The sequence below is a fragment of the Rhodnius prolixus genome, unplaced genomic scaffold (assembly GCF_049639745.1).
Source record: "Rhodnius prolixus isolate KJV_2025 unplaced genomic scaffold, Rpr scaffold_6, whole genome shotgun sequence".
Classification (NCBI taxonomy): Eukaryota; Metazoa; Arthropoda; class Insecta; order Hemiptera; family Reduviidae; genus Rhodnius; species Rhodnius prolixus.
This window is the reverse complement of record NW_027411634.1, coordinates 12,243,047-12,262,582: the sequence shown is the minus strand read 5'-3', so window position 1 is coordinate 12,262,582 and position 19,536 is coordinate 12,243,047. Positions and strand designations below refer to the sequence as shown.

Here is a 19,536-nt window from a genome sequence, read left to right as displayed (position 1 = left end):
AACGAATTTTAAATAAAGGCATTTTGAAAACTGCATTGTTGAGACAGGCTTCTGAAGAAAATAGTCTTCCAAACATTTTAAAGTTTTAAATCTTTTAGTTCTAAATCAAGGAAAACAAAAACAAAAACAAAAATTGAAATAGTGTATTTTGAATTATTCTTATAGAATAATCTAATATAACAAAAAGTCTTATCTCTGAAAGCAAGGTTACAAATATTTAATATTATCTTTGCCACTAAAAATAATAACCCTGTTTAAGAAAATATGGCAAAAAGGATCACGTTTTTTTTGTTTGTTTTCATTTATAATATATGTATACGTAAGTACGGTCCCATTATTATTTTTTTTTTCCTTGCATCTAAATCACTAAAGGTTAACTTCTTACCCTCTTAAAATAATTTTTAATTTTGAGCACTTAATTACATTTTTAAAAAATCTATAATATATAATATTGGTATAAAAATATGAATATTTTTTTTTCATAATATATATATATTGTTTATTTTTATTATTGTTATTTTTCAAATAAAATTTAACATGGATGGACTATTATCCCCCAGTTAACAGTAAACAAGTTTTGGATTACTCAAAAAAATAAAATAAAATAATATAATATAAAAAACAAATCAGACAACTCTATTCTTTTTATTTTATTTTTTATTTTTTAATCATCTTTGGTAAAAATTAGGCTACTTAAGTTTAGGCCATTGAATAATACGTAGTTATTAAAAATGCATAAACCAAAAAGTGTTGTTAATCAAAACCATAAAATATCCTCCTTTGGTATTATTATATATAAGTAACAGTGATACAAATCAAAATTAAAACTTTTTAGATCTATAAGCCTTTTGTTTTTAAAGAAGTTTTAATAACAGCGATACATAGAAAGACTGGGTACAATATTATCTAAAAATTTGTTTTACGTTTGTGTTCACATTAAAAATTTGTTTTTTTGCGCTTCTCTTTATTATTGTAGTCCACATGAACATGTAACACGAATATAATTTAATAAACATTTAAACTACATTTATTAATATTTCATATTATTTGTTTTTTTTTTTAATGGAGGGGCTCATTCCATAACACCCCCCAAGGATTATGCTTCTTTATTCTAAAGATGGGTGTAAATATGGAAAATCTTCAAGTTTTCGTTTTAATAAAAATAGTGCTTAAAAGTTTTTTGTTTTTTTTATTTGAATATGTAAACAACACAGCCAATCCGGTTTCTTATCTCAAAAATATATAGTTTTGGTTTAATATTTTTCTGGATTATTTACTAAATTTTCTTGCAGTGAGCCGCACATAAATGCCTGGGCGCTTTTTTTTTTTTTAAGAAAAACGTAAAGTCAACTGCTACTAAATCAGTCGCTGATCCAAGGGTTTAGAAGCAAAATATCTCTGCTTTAAAGTCAAATGAAATTACCAAAACAGAGAAAAATTACGATTCTAAATAAGTTTTAATTTTTATACTTTTAATGTTTTCATTATGTTTAAAATTAATATTTTTTTTATAATTAATTTGTGGTTGTTGGAATCGGTGGTAAAAAAAGTTATATTTATTTTCGTACGTTTCGACAAATGTTTCTGCCTCATTAAGGGCTTTTAATTAGAGATAAATGCCTTTCACCATAAATGATTAATTAATAATATAGCCTAGAAAAAGAAAGTAACCGTTACCAAAAATTAGGCAAAGTTTAATTTCTCTCAAACCTATTCTCAACAATTTAACATTAATTACAACATATTACACGGCCCACAAATGCATTTCTTGTATATTTTAGCTTTAAATTTTGTTTATAAGGTTCAATAAGAATGATTCTAGTGATGGACGCCATTATTATTATTATTATTGTTTTTCAAAGCGTATTGGCGCCATTATCTGCCCCATTCTTAAACTTATAAATCATTCAAAAATATTTTTATCTAAATAAAAAATGCCATCAATATAGCACTGTTTTCTAATTCATAATTAGATAAAACATTATTAAAACTTTTCACGAATCTGGACTGATCCTGTCCGATAGAATACTCTTAATATACATCTTACTTCACACTGAGTACCTTGTACTTCATATCTGAGAATCTCGTTAACAATCTTCCCTCTGCGAATTTTAAAAATTACAATTTCTGATAAAAATCCAACAAAATCCCTTGGACATATACAGAACTTTGGATTACGCTCTCAATTTCAGCGTATTCCTAGAAACAATCACTTCAAGATTCCACATTAACATAAAACTGCAACAAAACGCTTCTTGGTTTACAAATGATTAAACTAACCAACAACACTTTATCCCTTCCTATACTTTGCTTAGCTACCCAAACTTCTTCAAAACTTCATCAAGGTCATAAATTATTACTATACTTTCGGTATAATAGTAATTGAGACGTATTACTAGTATCATTCTTGAAAAACCTTAGGCAAAAAATACATAACTATTTTTGTTTAAATTATGAATTTCCCAACAAGATTTCCTTTCAACTAGTGCACATTCATTTTTTTGTATTCTTCATATAAGCTATTTGATTTCAGGCTGATTATGCAAGCGTACATACATTTTTCTTAATAGCACTAACTTGAATTGGTTCACTGCAAGTCCTTTTAAATCCAAAAAAAATTGTTGGTAGTAAACAAATGAGAGAAATTAGAAATCACCCGCTATTATTATAAAATGATAAGGCATTTTGAAATAAGCCAAAATATTCAATTCTAGGCCAATAAAAATCTATAGGACAGTCATTTTTCACTTTTTATTCTAGAATTGACACTTTTAACAAGTGAGAAGCAACACTTCGCACTCTAAAAAAAGCAGCCTAATTCTTGAAGCATCAGAAGTGTACTATCTTTAGATAATTAGTTTATTTCAATATCACTTATCATTCCTGTTTTTCTATTAAAAAAAAATATTTTTTTTTAATATGAACTATAAAAACACTTAGTTCATTAAAAAAAAAATAAAATAAACCTGATATATGAGCTTCACGAAATTAAAAATATTAGAATTCATTTACTAAGTGAACGCCACTCAAGTTTTAAACACACTTCTAAATGCAAATTACCAGGAATAAAAAATAATCACATCAAAATATGGCAACAGGCAAATAAAATATACAAATTTTTAAGAATTACATTACTTTAAACGAATAAATGTAATAATAATTAAAAAAAAGAAAAGGTAAATTATAATAAGAGATCCATAATCGCAAAAATATTATAATACTTTTTTAAAAATTGTATACCTGGCAAAGCTTGAGGCTTCATTTATAAACTGTGGCAATTAAAATGCAAAATTTTTAATGAAGTTGTTCGTTCAATAAATTTTGAAATATCATAAGCAATATTTACTTCAATCAAAACCATTTAATACCAGAAAACAATAATAAGAAGCTAATATACGTAAATAGATTAGCGCAGCAAATAATGATGGTACAACGAGTAGTTTTAAAACATTTTTGGAATAGGGTTCATCCTATTTATTTGCTAAAATTTACTAGCTCAATTTACTGCAATAGATGTGTGTGAAAGATTTAAATGAAAAACCAGGAATATGGCAGACAAATTATAGAAGAAAAAGCCCACTTTTGAAAGGAATCAATTAGAAAAAACTTTCGTAAAGGAAAACGCCGGATAAAGAGGTTTTGGTTTTTATTACTGTGTTTTACAAAAACGATAAACAAAGTAAAACATTATACACAGTATAAAGCACCCAATAGTTACAGAAAGTAACATAAAATGAGACAATCAAATATTTTTCTGTCAATACAATATCGCTTCGTGGTTAACCACACACAGAGTAACCATATTATACACTTGACAAGAATCATTAGTCTAACGCTATTACGGTGGATCCAAATACCCGGAGTTAGATCTCTTCGCAGTACTTCCCTGAATGTAGCAATGAAAAAATGGATACTTTCATCATAGATTTGGGATTTGTTTATACTTAGGTCGATTTCCTAACCTATAAAGATGGTTTAGTTTACAGCTGTAAAACACTGCCATATAAATCTTTGGAAGATTAAAAGAATTACGAAGGGCAAATTATTTTCTTAAAATAAGAAGGATATTAAAAGATTTGAATCAGAATTATCTAAGTAAAACAGCGCCGCAAATTAGGCACTTTTTTTTAACGAACAACTTCCAAACATTGCTTAATTGCGCTTCTATCCATCCTCCAGCGTTTTTTTGCACAGCCTCTATTATATTCATAAGCTTTACTTGGTATAGATTTTATTGCAAATAAAGAGGAATGTAATTGCATTAAAAACAAATAAAATGTAGTGTGAAAATGGTTTAAACTAAAGTACAAATATTTTGTGCCCAATTATTCTCATAAACTACGATATATATTTCATTTATATAATCTATATAAACATTTAACATTTTTTACATAAAGTGAACAAGATTTTTTTCTCTTTTTTTAAAAAAATTTACTTATTCAATTCGCTACTTTTAAATATATGAAATTATTTATTTCATAAAATATTCCTATCTTAACAAGTAGAAGAGAATTATTTAACTTCTAACAAATTTTTAATAAAAACGTTCATTTATAATGAACAATTTTAGTATTTTTTTTTTATAAATTATATATCACCCATTAAAGCTTGACACGGATAAACATTGAAAAAAAAAACTGACTAAAAAATAACGTAGCGTCAAATTAATAGAAACGAAATATCTCTGTCGTTTGTATCAAATATGTTCTGCCATAATGCCGCTATCAGCAACTTTATTTTTAACAATAATAGTAGCTTTTTATCATTTTCCTTAATACAATTATAAAATAAATTTTTATCAAGGAATTACTTTGATATTAACTACTTAATTCTTCTTTTTACAGGGAAATAAAAAAAATTAGCAAAGAATTTGTTTGAGCCCCTTTGGGTGGAATGATTTTAGTTTCATCATATAAAGAAATAATGAAAATAATATATCAAACAAAAACCAACAGACGCACCCTTCCTTTTTTTCTCTAAAAACATACCAAAAAACAAGCAAAGTAGGTTACACTAGACAACTAAAATTCACAACATGTTCAGCGATATTAAGGTAAATAAATCGCCTTTATAAATTTGTATACATACACACATACACATGCACACATGAATTTATATAAGCTATTCTTAATTAATTTAAAATAATTAATAACAAAAGAAATAGGGCTGTACTCATTTATAACAGTAATTTAAATAAGAGAATCACTGACTGAACGGAATGAACTTTTACAATATTTTTTAAAACAAGATTTCAAATTCAGTAAAACTATTACTTTTCAGTGAATAGACTTCACATAAAATAAAAATGCCTTAATGGAGTAGGTACATTGCTTCTAATAGAACAAAAAAAACTTCTTTACTCGCTAGTAAATTCAAAACATTTATATAGTATACTTTTCTTTGCCATAATGGATGCATGTTCCAATAGAAATCTAAAGGATAAAATATACAAGTGATGAATAAATCGAAGTACCCTGTTAATTATGAACTTATTAGGCTAAGCGTTAAATTGTGATTACTTTGGCAGATTCTATAATTCGATTTTATAGAATTGTATAGACGTGTCAAAAAAAAAAAACTTGGAACAAAAAAAAGTATATAAATGTATACTTTTCTTTGCCATAATGGATGCATGTTCGAATAGAAATCTAAAGGATAAAATATACAAGTGATGAATAAATCGAAGTACCCTGTTAATTATGAACTTATTAGGCTGAGCGTTAAATTGTGATTACTTTGGCAGATTCTATAATTCGATTTTATAGAATTGTATAGACGTGTCAAAGAAAACTTGGAACAAATAATACTTGCTTAACGTGAAGTTTTTTTCTCATTTATCTTGCTATAGATTGGTAATAATTACTATTAATGCACTTTTGATTTGGATATTCTCACTAAAGAAACGAAATACAGTTATGATTTTTGATATTACGGCTAAAGCTGTAAGAATAGGAAAACATTTTTATTCGATACGAGAAAATTGCTACACCATTAAATAATTCTCATAAAAAAGAAAACCAGCTTTTCAAATGCTTATGTATATCACAAAATAAATGTTTTATTAAGAATTTATGGGAATATATGAATTAATTAAAAAATAAGAAAATACATTTATTAAAGAAAAAAAAATAAAAATAAAAATTAGGATGATTTATCATGTGGGGATTGATATAAATTCTAAATTAAGGTTTAAAATACCCAAACATATCAAAAAAAAAGAAAAAAAAATGAGTAACAGTGACTAGAATTTGCAAGTAAGATCCCTCATTACATCGCCGGTTTAACGCGCCTCCACCCTAATTCTATAAATTCTTTTTTTTCGTTTTAAAAAGGAAGCGATTTCATATACCCTTACATTTAAAATTCAATAAATCGCAAAAAATTTTAACTCCTGTGCGCCGTGCCACAGTGAATTTGATTTCAAAACAATCTTACATTCGATTCTGTAAAAGATGATTAAACAAGATCAATAATAAAAATCTTCTTTTTTGTTTTGTTCTTTCCTATAACGAAATTTTCAAATTTTATTTTTAATAGTCTTATTGTAATGGAGAAATGATAAGTGATTAGAACAAAATTTGTTCACGAAACTGTTCTAACATCAATAGTACAGTCAAGCTATTGAGAACTGCTTGCTGAACTAATGAGAGCGACATCTAACTAATGAATGTAAAGAAAAAATGTACACTCAACATGATCTTATTGCAGTTTCAATTAATTAGTAACTTTAAATTAGAGTAAATCAATTTAATGAGCCAGATTGGATGTCGTGAATAAATAATTTTAAGAGCTGAATAAAAAATAGAAATTTTTAGTCACAATTTCTGAACACTGATCCACGTAGACAAATTAAAAAAAAAATATATATAAAAATTCTAATTTCGTTAAGTTCATTTCTAAATAGAAATAAATCCCTGTATTTAAAATATCAATTAAAAAAAAATTAGAAAACCTCGTAACAAAAATAACTCAAATCAGAACATATAATATTCTGCCATTTGGAACTTCGACTAAAATACGCTTTATATTACCCATCAACAATTCTTTGATCGAAAAGATTGCGTCACGTTTAAGAATGCGAGAGAAATACATAAGAACATGCATCTAATATAGCAGATTAGAAAAGGTAGATAGATACTAGCACTGCTCATGAATAATAATAATAATAATAATTTGTTTCAAAATTTTTGGTTTTTCTTTGTTAATGAAAACACTTTTAGAAAAAAGATGAATAAATTTTGAAAAAAGGAAGTTTTACAAAATAAAAAATGCAATTTTGAACTGGATTTTGCACTAGCAAATATTTCACTATTATCTATTATTATTATTTTTATGTGTGTGAGTATTTTTATTCAGTCAACAATTATTTAAAAAGTGCTTTTTAAAACATGAATAATATTTTAATTATAGTTGGTGATTCCCCTTCACTTGAAAATACTGATGCGTTACTTCACTTAGTCTCGTGGTTTCTACTTAATGTGTAACATCTGCTTGGTTTTCAGTGTTACTATTAACTTTATAGTTGTTCCAGCACTGAATGATAGCTGTTAAAACAAATGTTACTGACAAATCTTAACAATAAAAATATACAAAAAATAAAAATAATACGAAACAAACGAAAAGTAAAAACAAAATGGCTACCTGAAGCAAAATAATGTAAAAATCAATTTAAAAAAAAATTAAAAAAAGTGAAAATTACTGTTTTTAAAAAGGAGGAATTTTTATATGTATGTTATGGTATACCTGCAAAATGGAGAAAAGAGTCCATTATAACCAGTAAAAGAGTACTATTACCCAAATAACCTAAACATAAATGTGTCAATAAAGGGCCCTCTTTAAACAAGAGAATGTGTTCATATGCTGAACTTTTATTTAATCTCTTCGAATTACATTTTAGCTCTTAGCAAAATTATTTTTATTTAGCATATTTTATTTTTATTGTCACTTAGCTGTTCAGTTTGTACTTTTACTTCCATTTTAATGCATACAGGTATGTTCCACAACCATCAGAAAACTTTTGTTCTTATAGGCAGGCTCTGAATTCAGCAACACTTTATACAACCGCAATTGTTTCAGCAACACTTTATACAACCGCAATTGTTTCAGCAACACTTTATACAACCGCAATTGTTTCAGCAACACTTTATACAACCGCAATTGTTTCAGCAACACTTTATACAACCGCAATTGTTTCAGCAATATTAAATTATAATTTACTATTGTTGATGCTTGAAGAAATCCATACTATAGTGCAGAATTCCCTTAATAGCTGTCCTTTTAATCTGGACAACAAGGTTATCTCAAGCTTTTATCCTTCTTTTTCTAAAGCGCTGTCCATAAACAAAGAACCGTCATTTCTTTTACAGATACCGTAATTTATCTTGACACATCATTTATTTTTTTCATCTATGTCATTAGTGGTTTCGGTACATTTATAATGCGGAATGGAAATTCTTGCGCACTTTAATAAATAAATTTTGTTACTTCACTTAAAACATTATGACAAAATTGACTTTAATAATCAAAAACAAAAATAATATAAAGGGAACAGATTAGTTAAATGATTAGCGTACTGGATTTCCACCTGAGTCCAAATCCAGCTGCTGACCCTTTTTCTCCTCCAGGAGCTCCTTTATTCAGTAACGAGAGAACACTTCTAAAGGCTTACAATGCACTGAGAAAAGCCCCGGACGCCAATAACTTCAGATGTTAACGCGCCTAATACCATATACATTTATGTATATAATCTTCCGACATTAATGCAAGAGAAAAGTAGAAGTGCTTTCTCTATTATAATTTGTAATCTTCAATTCATTCTTCCTTCTCTATTTAACTGGCCTGGTAAACGCTTCCTTGGCTCCATTTCCCGAAGTTGTTCGAGTTCTTCCTCTTGATCTTCCGCCACTGGATGCAAGAAACAGAGCGAGATTCCAAGAAGCAGAACTCTGTCTGCTTAGAGATGCAAAATTTGACCAAAACATCTCAGTTGTTTTCTTTTCTTCTTTTTCTGGAACTGATTCAAAGATCATATTCCTGATCTATCTTTTCGATTCTATCTCTCTACTTTCTTAAACAACTTATTTCTAATGTCTGAATTTGACTTAGTGGTTCTTTGTAAAGGTACATAACTCGGCAACATATCAAGAGTCCGCATAAATATAGATTGTAAACTCCAAAAGAATTTTACTTGAAGTTTTTAAGTTTCCCACTTTTGCCTTCATTCTTTCTATAGTCTCTAGTCCAACCTTCCATTCTTTGTCTAGATGCGCCCTTATCTATTAGCTTGATATATTGCCAATTTCCTCCTGCCAATCGTATCACTATCTTCTCCTGTACGAGCATAATTTCAAAATATATGGGAATTCGCTAATAGAACGTCATCCTCGTCAAGGATAAGCAGGAAAAGGGCTAAAGCAGGCAATAGGTTTCAAAAGATGAAGGGATTCCTCACAAGGCATCAGAAATTCGGAGGTCTCCTTCAATCCTGGGGATTATATACTCGTTCTTGTCTCAGAACCAGGATATATGTTGACTCCTGCTGAGAGATGGTACCTCCAACTTGTGATAGATATTGCAATTATATCATTTAGTCATGTGGTGTTTACCAGGTGTTGGAGAAGAAAATGTCCTTCCTATAACCTTCCAACATCTAACAATAATATCATAGTCAGGTATGGCTTGCCTTAAGTTAACACCGGCAGGAAAATATAACATTCTTTTGAACAATGAGCAAGCGACTCCACCGCAAAATAAATATATGTCTAAAAATGAGCTACTCCTTAATAGAGAAAATTTATTATTTCGCTTCCAACATTAGGAAGCAAGTCCCAAGGTAACTCTCTCCACTTCTCATTTTCGGAGAATCATGAGTTTAATCACCGGTATCATAATAATGCGAGCATTTTCGAGAATGTTTTAACTAGTTTTCTAAACACTTATTTTACTTACTTATTCTAAATAAAATACTCAAAAATATACCCAAAATTAATGTGTATAGTAAATGAGAAAATGATTAGAAATGGTCTTTTCGAAGTTACATATTGTAAAAATAGATCAACACAATAATATTTATTTACCCGTTCATATTTTCGCCAACAACAGAATTAGCATCAGGTGATTGCGGTTGGAACATTGCCTGCGGTGTTGGCGGTAAACTGCTACCTCCAGCAAAACCACGAATCTGCGTCACCAACATGGGTTTTACGTAGCCATTTGTATTTGGTTGGGCATCTGAAAAATTTCCAATACTTACAATTTCAACTCCTTTTTTTTGCAATTTATAAAGGTTATTTTTTTGTACTTTTCCTTTAAGAGATACTACCTTACAACAATTAGATACTAACTAACATTTAGCCTGTTGGCTGACATTTCTAACCTGGATGGAATCTTCAGGGCTATGTTTTTATTACCTCGAAGAAGTCCCCAAAATCATGGACGAAACGTCATAAGAGCATTTTTATTAATCAACGAATGAAAAAAATAAAATAATAAATACTATTTTTTGAGGAACAATAGCTAAAATTATGAACATACCAGTGAAAGGTGTGTAATATTTGCTAAAGGCTTGTTGTTTGCAAATATCTGGATAGAGGTAAACAAGATGTTGCAAATCAGATATTCTATCGGCTAAACTTCTGATTGCGAAATCTTTACTGGTGAATGGTTGCAGCATAAATACTTCTGAATGCTCTGAAAAAGAAGAAAACCAAAACGAGTCAGAATAATGGAAAACATCAAAGTCGGATTTTTTGGAATTCAGAGTGACAAGATTTTTTGAATATTTATAAAGGATTTGAACCATCCTTTACCACGATAATTGTGGGCAATGCTCATACAAGATCATTTCAAGCAAAATATTTATATTATAAAATGTTACAATTATAATGTTTACGATTTGTAGTATTAAGTCAAAAATGAGAACTTGATGTCTGACTCTAAAAAAACTGCATTTACAATTCACAAAAATAACTAAGAGCGGATAACATCCGAGCACAAGGGAGCACCAGCTTTTTGTTGCTAAAAATGTTTAGTAGCGTTTTAAAGAAAAATATTTATTCAAGTTTTCATAAGTGATTAGCCAAAAATTCTTGTAAAGTCCTTACTTAAATTGAATCGAAAGTTAAGCCCAAAGCATATATTATTCGTAAAAACCTTAAATTCTAAAACAATCAGACTCTTTAATCAAGATATAGAAGGTGCAGTCACTTCAATGTAGTACATTTGATTGTACAATAATTATGAGTTGATACAGGAAGATTCTGGAACAGGAAATAACTAAAATTGTCTTTCTTCCTAAGGCACAGATATCAAATACAGAGAAGTGTATTTTTTTGTTGCTGATTTCATTGGAATATATGAATTAATCTGTTCTAGGAAAATATAGTTAGGAATTAAATTATGTACTTACCATTCGAATTTCCTAAGTCAGCATATTACAATCAACAAAAAATACCTCAGAAAACACGAACAATATTAATTCTAATGGTTTAATGACTGAAGCTAGTAATTAATATGTTTGGGATATTATCTTAACTGGATATGCCCTTATTTGTGATGTACACAGAAAATACTTCTTCTTTTGTACAGCAACACAAGCCAAGACAAGGGTATGCGATGCATGTGTTAACTTAGATTGCAATGTCTCGACAAAGATCCTATGTTCGTCCAAGTGGCGTCCCAGTCTAGGAGTAATATACGAGGGGCACTATTTATATTTTGAGCCAAATAATAAAAAAACAGTAATTTGTCATTGAAAATGGCTTTATTGTTTTTCAAAATATTCTCCTTTATGATCTATACACTTCTGCATGCGTTCGAACCACTTGTCAAAGCATTTTTTCCACTCCGCTTGAATGCATCAACGGCTTCTTCTACAGACGAAAATCGTTGTCCACGTAATATATTCTTGACGTTCGGAAACAAAAAGAAGTCATTTTGTGCCAAATCAGGACTGTACGGCGGATGACCCATTAATTCGATTTTCTGAGTGCTCAAATAGTCGGTTGTTAGACGAGATGTGTGACAGCTGGTATTGCCTTGATGAAGAATGATCCGACCGCGCTTGTTTGTTTTCCTTATTTCATCGAAGACTTCCGGCAAACAAATGGTTGTGTATCATTCAGAATTGACCGTTCTACGTTCTTCTAAAGGCACTGTTGCCACATGACCAGTTTTCCGAAAAAACAGGCGACCATTTGTTTCGAAGTGCTTCGAGCGCGAACAACTTTTGTTGGTTTTGGTTCATCTTGAAACACCCATACAGTCGACTGCTGTTTAGTTTCCGGCTCATACGCATATATCCATGATTCGTCGTCACCTGTTACAATCTTACACACGTCTTTTGAAGCACCGCCATTGTATTTCTTAAGCATTTGTTAACACCAATCGACACGAGCATCTTTTTTGAGATTTTGTCAGATTATGTGGGATCCAACGAGAACAAACCTTTTTCACGGCTAAATGATCATGCAATATTTTATATATGCTGGTGGAACTAATGCCTAAGGTTGCCTCAATCTCACAGTATGTCACATGATGATCTTGCATTATTAGTTTTTGCACAGCATCAATGTTTTCTGACACAACTGATTTTGGACGACCTTCACGACTTTCGTCGGTGAGCGAACGACGACCACGATTGAATTCGTTATACCAGCATTTCACAGTGGCAAAGGATCGCCAAAAGTGGAAGTAAGTTGATCGATGCACTCCTGTCTTGATAATCCACGTCGAAAGTTGTAATAAATCATTGCACGAAAATTTTCACGAGTTAATTCCATTTTTTCGCTGAGACCCAATTTTCAAGTGACTGTAAACAACACAAATCGCGTTCAAATAACAAAACGTTCTGAAGAAGGTTATGGTCAAAAATGTCAAACTTTCAAATGGAAACGTCAGATAGCACTTGACAACACTCAGTGTTGCCAAGGCTCAAAATATAAGTAGTGCCCCTCTTAATAGTAAAGTTATGCAACTTGTTTCAGCAGGAACTTTTTCGCCTATCTCTGATCTAAGGTTTTCTTTTCTGTGACAATTTCAGTATCTAGCCTTCTTTTTGGGTTACAACCAATACAACTCCTAACAGCTGTATCTACAACGAACGAGAAAGAGAGAAAGGCTCAGAATAAAATGAGAGGAAGGAGCCTAAGTAAGCGATGAGGGAAAAAAGGAACGGAATGGAGCAGAAGAAACAAGCAAATCCAAAAATCAACGAACTCTCAACGCTGCATTGAAGGGACAAATAGGGAACGCGATGATGAAATGAATTATGCATTTTTAGTGAATATTAGCTACGAAGTGTTAAAGCTAATTTACCTGGAATGTATTATTCCTAACTTAATTTTATTAACTTAAAGAATAATTTACTAAAATTTCCACGCTTATTAATCTGGACAAAATTCATTTCCAATCCAACATTGTTATATGTACATATGTTCTGATATATATAAATTGTGATTTAGAAAAAATAAAATAGATATGAAAAAAAGATATACGAGGTGTGTTCAAAAAGTAACGGGAATTTTTAAATTTCGCGGGTTTGGAGAGTCTGATTGTAATTTTTTTTTTTTATTATGTTGGTACACATGCCCCTGAAGTACGATAAAATTTTCAGTAATATTCATTGTTTACTTCTTAAGTGGCAGCCGTTAAGGTTAGACGTGTTTTTCGAGCTTGGCGATTTTTGTTTGTTAAAAAAAATGGATCAAAGAATTTGTATTAAATTTTGCGTAAAAAATGAAATAAAGTGTGTGAAATGTTAATAAAGGCATATGGTGAGTCTGCTATGAGTAAAACAAGGATTTACGAGTGGTATAAGCGTTTCCAAGATGGCCGCGAAAACGTTGAAGATGACGAACGACCTGGACGTCCAAGCACATCAACAACCGATGAAAACGTGAAAAAAGTGAAAGAAATGGTTATGAACGATCGCCGAATCACAATCAGAGAAGTCGCTGATGATGTTGCCATATCAATTGGCTCATGCCATGAAATTTTTTCGGATGTTTTGGGTATGAAACGTGTGGCAGCAAAATTTGTTCCAAAATTGTTGAATTTCGAACAAAAACAGCGGAGAATGGAAGTTGTTCAAGAGTCACTCAATGAAGTCGACAACGATGCGGATCTACTGAAACGTGTTATAACAGGTGACGAAACATGGGTTTACGGATATGATGTCGAAACTAAGGCTCAATCGTCCCAGTGGAGGCATTCTGGATCGCCAAGACCGAAAAAGGCTCGACAAGTGCGGTCGAATGTGAAGGTTATGCTCATTGTGTTCTTCGATTTTAATGGCATAGTGCATCATGAATTCTTGCCACAAGGTCAAACAATCAATAAGGAGTACTACCTACAAGTTCAACGCCGTTTGCGTGAAGCAATCCGAAAAAACGCCCGGATTTGTGGCAAAACAATTCATGGATTTTGCACCACGATAATGCACCTGCTCACACTTCATTGCTTGTTCGTGAATTTTTGGCCAAAAACAAAACTTTAACGATGCCCCAGCCTCCATATTCGCCAGACATGGCTCCATGTGACTTTTTTCTATTTCCAAACATAAAGAGAACATTAAAAGGCCGTCGTTTTACAAGCATAGATGACATTAAAAGCGAATCGCTGAAAGAGCTGAAAGCTATCACAAAGATCGAGTTTCAGAAGTGTTTCGAGGATTGGAAAAAGCGCTGGCACAAGTGTATTGTATGCGAAGGGGACTACTTTGAAGGCGACAATATTAATGTAGATGAATAAATAAATATTTTTTTCAAAAAACGAAAATTCCCGTTACTTTTTGAACACACCTCGTACACTTAAAACAAAAATAATCTTACTTGAATCTTCAGAGCACCCAATCCAAGCTATAGTTACACCTCCAAGTTCTGAATCAGAAAATCTAAGAAGGAAAGTACCATTTGCGCATGTTGAAAGCATTTCTTCTGCTTGTTTCTTCCTCACAAATCCAAGTATACACCTAATTCAGTTAAAAATAAGTTAAAAGTTAATTAATTTTCCAGATTTATTATATGATTATGAATTTGATGAGATTTATTAATTCAGATATGTATTTATTTTTACTCACCCATCTACCCATGGTCCTTTTAAGTGTTCTCTCGTTAATTTCATTACAGCATAAAACCATTCCCAGAAGGTGAAACTTCTCTCAGGTAATGGTTCCTTACAAAATTGTGACCAACTCAGCATCATGTTCGAATAATCTGATATATTGTTATTAGATCTGAACATAAAATAAAAAAATTGTTAAAGTAATTTCAACGGCCTCCTCATTTATTATCTATTTCTATGAAACTTATTTAAATAGGAGATCTTCCTTCATACAGGGATAAAGTTAAGGGTGAATGAGTGAAGAGATTTTAAAGTAAACATATAGTTAGGAGGAAAAGCAGTTATTTGTTTTCAATAAATTAAATTTCTCTAGAGTAACATAGACCTGAAAATAACAGACCTGGGAGCCGTAACATCATACTGGCCGGCAAATACTTATTAAATACCTAAACCTTAGCTTAATAGGCACAATATTGTTTAAAATGAAACTTTACCAGATCCTATAGATATCTAGATTTATTGTAGAGACTACCATACACACTGTTTGCCTCTATAAAATCATTTACCAGAGAAAAATTATCTATGATGACTATACGGACATTTATAGTACTTATTTACTGCTACAATTTTGCGGAATTCTCGTTTTCTAAATCAATTTTTAAAAGAGATAAAACGTGATAAAAGTTGCGAAGCTTTACACATTTCCTACATACTTCGAATTGCTTGCTGTAACTCCTATCCACTTACACACTGCAAAAATAAGGACAATTAGAGTATTAATCTACCTCTTCAATTGTGCAGAATTCCTACTTTCTAGCTGTATTTATGAAGGAGATATAAGGGGATGAATTTAGGGACTTTACAATTCCTTCATATTTCTAACTGCTGAATCTCCAGTCCTATTAGTGTAACAACAAAGAAAATATGGACAATTACAGTTCTATAGTCTACCTCTAAAATTGTTCCGAATTCCAATATTGTAACTCAATTTTTGAAGGAGATATGAGCTGATAAAGTTCAGGAGTTTTGCATTACCCTTATATTTCGAATAGCTGTATCTCTTGCCCCATTAGTGAGAATACTTCCGAAATTATGTACGATTACAGTACTCGTTTACCTCTACAATTGTGGATAATTGCAGTTTCCCAGCAGTATTTTTGTATGAGATATGAGGGGATAAAGTTCAGGAGTTTTGCATTTCCCTTATATTTCGAATAGCTGTATCTCTTGCCCCATTAGTGAGAATACTTCCGAAATTATGTACGATTACAGTACTCGTTTACCTCTACAATAGTACATAGTTGCATATTCCTAGCAGTATTTTTGTAGGAGACATAAGGTGATAAATTTTGGGAGATTTGTATTTCATTTATTTTTCGAATTGCTGAATCTCATGTTCTAAAAGTGTATCTCTGCGAAAATACAGACAATTGGAATACTAATCTACCTTTACAATTATGCAGAATTCTATAGCTGTAAAATCAGCTTCATTGGGCAAATAACTGTGTCCACTTAATAAAAATTTAAGCTCAATTGATTCTGCTATTTATACCTTCACTCTGAATTAATTTCAGTAAACTTAAAATAGCTTTTATATTCCTACTCTGACCTGAACACGAATCTGAATACATTATAATTTTTAGAAAATCCCTTGCATATAATTTAATGTGTTAAGTAAAACGATGACACTTCTTGCGAATTCCGCGATTCTTGCGTTATAGACCAAACATACATGTAGCTCTCGTTAGTCGTTAATTCATGACAACCAAGATTATATACAGATAAGTTTCTCATGTAATAAGCGCTGATATGGAGAGTTTTGGAAATTGTAATGTTTTGTCTAAATCAAAACTAAACACATACATTCCGTCTGAAGGCTGTTAATCAACCAATAGCCATAGTATTACGAGCCATTCCTGTATTTCACAGGAATTAATTTGTAGTTTTTCAGTGTTGCAAGCAAATATCAAAAGAAGAAGGATAATTTGGTTATTATTTCAAACTTTATGTAAAAAAATATTGCTAAAAAGTGGACTTATTCACAATGGCTTCTGATATTAGTATATTATATATTTGGAAGCTAGAAAAGAATGGGCTGTCAGTTCTATAAAAAACGAAGTAACGAGTAAACGCTTCAATAACTAAGAAGAATATGATGTATTCCATCACAAGTTACAAAAAAAAAAAAAAAAAACAGAAAATATCAAATAATGGACTTAACCTTTTTGGTTTCTGCGCGATTCATATAATAAGAAAAAAAATCACCTGAATGCCTTATCAGCTAGAAATCTAAGGCTGTCTTCTGACAATAAACGACCAGTTTGGGAACAGAATTTGATATTTAATGCCTCTGCTACAAATGGCCATTGAACTTTATCTGGTACAGCGAAAGGTACTCGACCACCTTCAGCAAAAGCATTATCCCAGGTTACCGTGGCCCAAGCATGTGGTTCTTGGTTGCCGTGCACAATAACCACTACGGGAAGAGACAAAGTCCAAACCTGTTGGCAATAGATAACTTAAGAACAGAATTCTTAATTCAATAAGTTCAACTTTTAATTATAAAAATTAATTTCCAAACCTGAAACATCAGTTCGCCTCCACCAACCGAAAACTGAGATGAAAAGAGAAGTGAAAATTTTTCATCCATTACTGATTCGGTGCCCTTTTTTTCAGCTCTTTTGATTTTCTTAAGTTGCATGTTCCTAAAAAAATTCAAAATGAACTTTATTAAGGAAAACTAAAATATACTTCACCAAGGATATGTTTTAAAGGTTATGTTACCTAAAACTGGCTGCCAATTGCCTCGTAGCTGCATGATATTCCATTATGCCAGTATTGTTTAAAATCTCGCCACTTGCTTCGCCTTTTACAAGTTTCTCATTCTTCAAAAGTGCATTTGCCTGCGCCTCACTAATAATGGATACCTTTACTTGCGGTGGTGACATATGTACGTTCAATTTACCGCCAACTAAAAGTCTTACCGTAGCAGTAAATCTAGTATTTGTTTTCATTACTTGTGGCGGTTGTTTTTCAATTACAAATGTGCTAAAAAATTAAATAATAAAATAGTTATCTATTAGGAGTTACATTATTATTTTGTCTTACTTCCCGAGAAATAATGAGCATGTATCAAATTTCAGTTTTCTCTCGGAATACAAATTTAACGGAAAATAAAAAATATTGTATTATCTGAATGTGCCAGTGAAGGGAATGTTTACCTGGTGACCAAGCTAGACAATAGCTGAGTAATCTGCGCGTTTAACTGTGGCAAAATATCCGCCACGCCTTGGTTATCCAAAGGAAGTTTATTTTTTAGTCTCTCTGCACCTTTTATTTGCTGTCTATTAAGCCAATTAATTTCTGCCAAATTTTCGCACCTAATAAGATCAATGTTAGAACAAAAATAGAAATTCCAAATAATGCTGAAACCTAATTATTGAAACATTACCATTCTTGTATAGTATCTAAATTATTGTTGAATTTGGCTCCATTTCCAGCTAGTTGTTGATCCCTTTTCCATTTAATTAATTCTTCATCTAATATTCTACCTTGTACGGTAACAATTAGACCAAGTGTTACTTTCAATTTTTCTGTCAATGAAATTCGTTGTTGCATTAAACCGGTGACCTATGAATTAAAATTATTATTATTTTATACATTTTCGTATTCAGGCGGAGGCAAGGGCCAGTGAGTACAGAATGGCGAGCAATGGGCAATGGAGGCGTATCAGCTCCTTCATTGGCCATATGAGTATTTCAGATAAGGACGACCCTGGGCCGGTTATTGACATGGCAGGGGACAATATCTGTCTTAAATACAGTTTCGAGACTCCATTTCAGGTATGTATTAATTCAGGAAGACTGAATGGAGGGTGAACTGGATGGGACCAGTACCGGAAGGGAGGCATTTGGTTTACCGATGGCTCCAAGATGGACTGTGGGACTGGGTCTGGAGTGTATGGGGTTAAACCCGAGGTATTCATTAAGAGATCTCTTGGGAGATAAGCCACAGTCTTCCAGGCCAAGGTTTTTGCTATTAAAATATGTGCTGAAGAAAACCTGCGGATGGAACCTAGAAATAGGGAGATTCGTATTTTTTTGGACAGCCAGGCTGCACTGAAGGCTCTTGTATCCTTCAGAATGACCTCTTCCCTGGTTTGGGAATGCAGGAAGGCCCTGGAACTAACGGCGCGGCACAACAAAGTTCGGCTGGAATGGGTCGGGCTGGGTCATGTAGGGATTGAAGGTAATGAGAAAGCTGATCATCTGGCCAGAAATGGATCTAACACTCCTTTCATCAGTCCGGAGCCTGTCCAGGGGATTACCAGGGATTCAGTTCGTACGGCTCTCAGAGATTGGATCTGGAGGGAGCACGAAAAGAATTGGGTGATGTGTCCTGCGGTTAAACACAGCAAGACTATGATGCCTTGGCTGTGTAAGCAAAGAACCAAAGAGACCCTGTGCTTGGGTAGAA

At 31.7% G+C, this 19,536-nt stretch overlaps 1 protein-coding gene across 2 annotated transcripts in view; it reads right to left on the bottom strand.

The window, feature by feature from the left end:
* The window catches only part of Stat92E (Signal transducer and transcription activator Stat92E), a 28,021-nt gene that overhangs the window by 5,600 nt on the left and 2,885 nt on the right, over positions 1–19,536 (bottom strand). Inside the window, exons 7-16 of one of the 2 annotated variants that reach the window (XM_074139638.1) lie at positions 18,512–18,690; positions 18,282–18,440; positions 17,845–18,108; positions 17,642–17,765; positions 17,326–17,561; positions 15,077–15,232; positions 14,829–14,968; positions 10,534–10,689; positions 10,077–10,230; positions 130–7,544 (exon numbers count right to left, since the gene is read on the bottom strand). In XM_074139638.1, the coding sequence (XP_073995739.1) occupies positions 7,517–7,544; positions 10,077–10,230; positions 10,534–10,689; positions 14,829–14,968; positions 15,077–15,232; positions 17,326–17,561; positions 17,642–17,765; positions 17,845–18,108; positions 18,282–18,440; positions 18,512–18,690 (1,596 nt within the window). In that variant the 3' untranslated portion in view covers positions 130–7,516. Of the gene's footprint in view, positions 1–129; positions 7,545–10,076; positions 10,231–10,533; positions 10,690–14,828; positions 14,969–15,076; positions 15,233–17,325; positions 17,562–17,641; positions 17,766–17,844; positions 18,109–18,281; positions 18,441–18,511; positions 18,691–19,536 lie in introns of those variants that run through there. The other variant, XM_074139637.1, reaches the window with a different exon arrangement.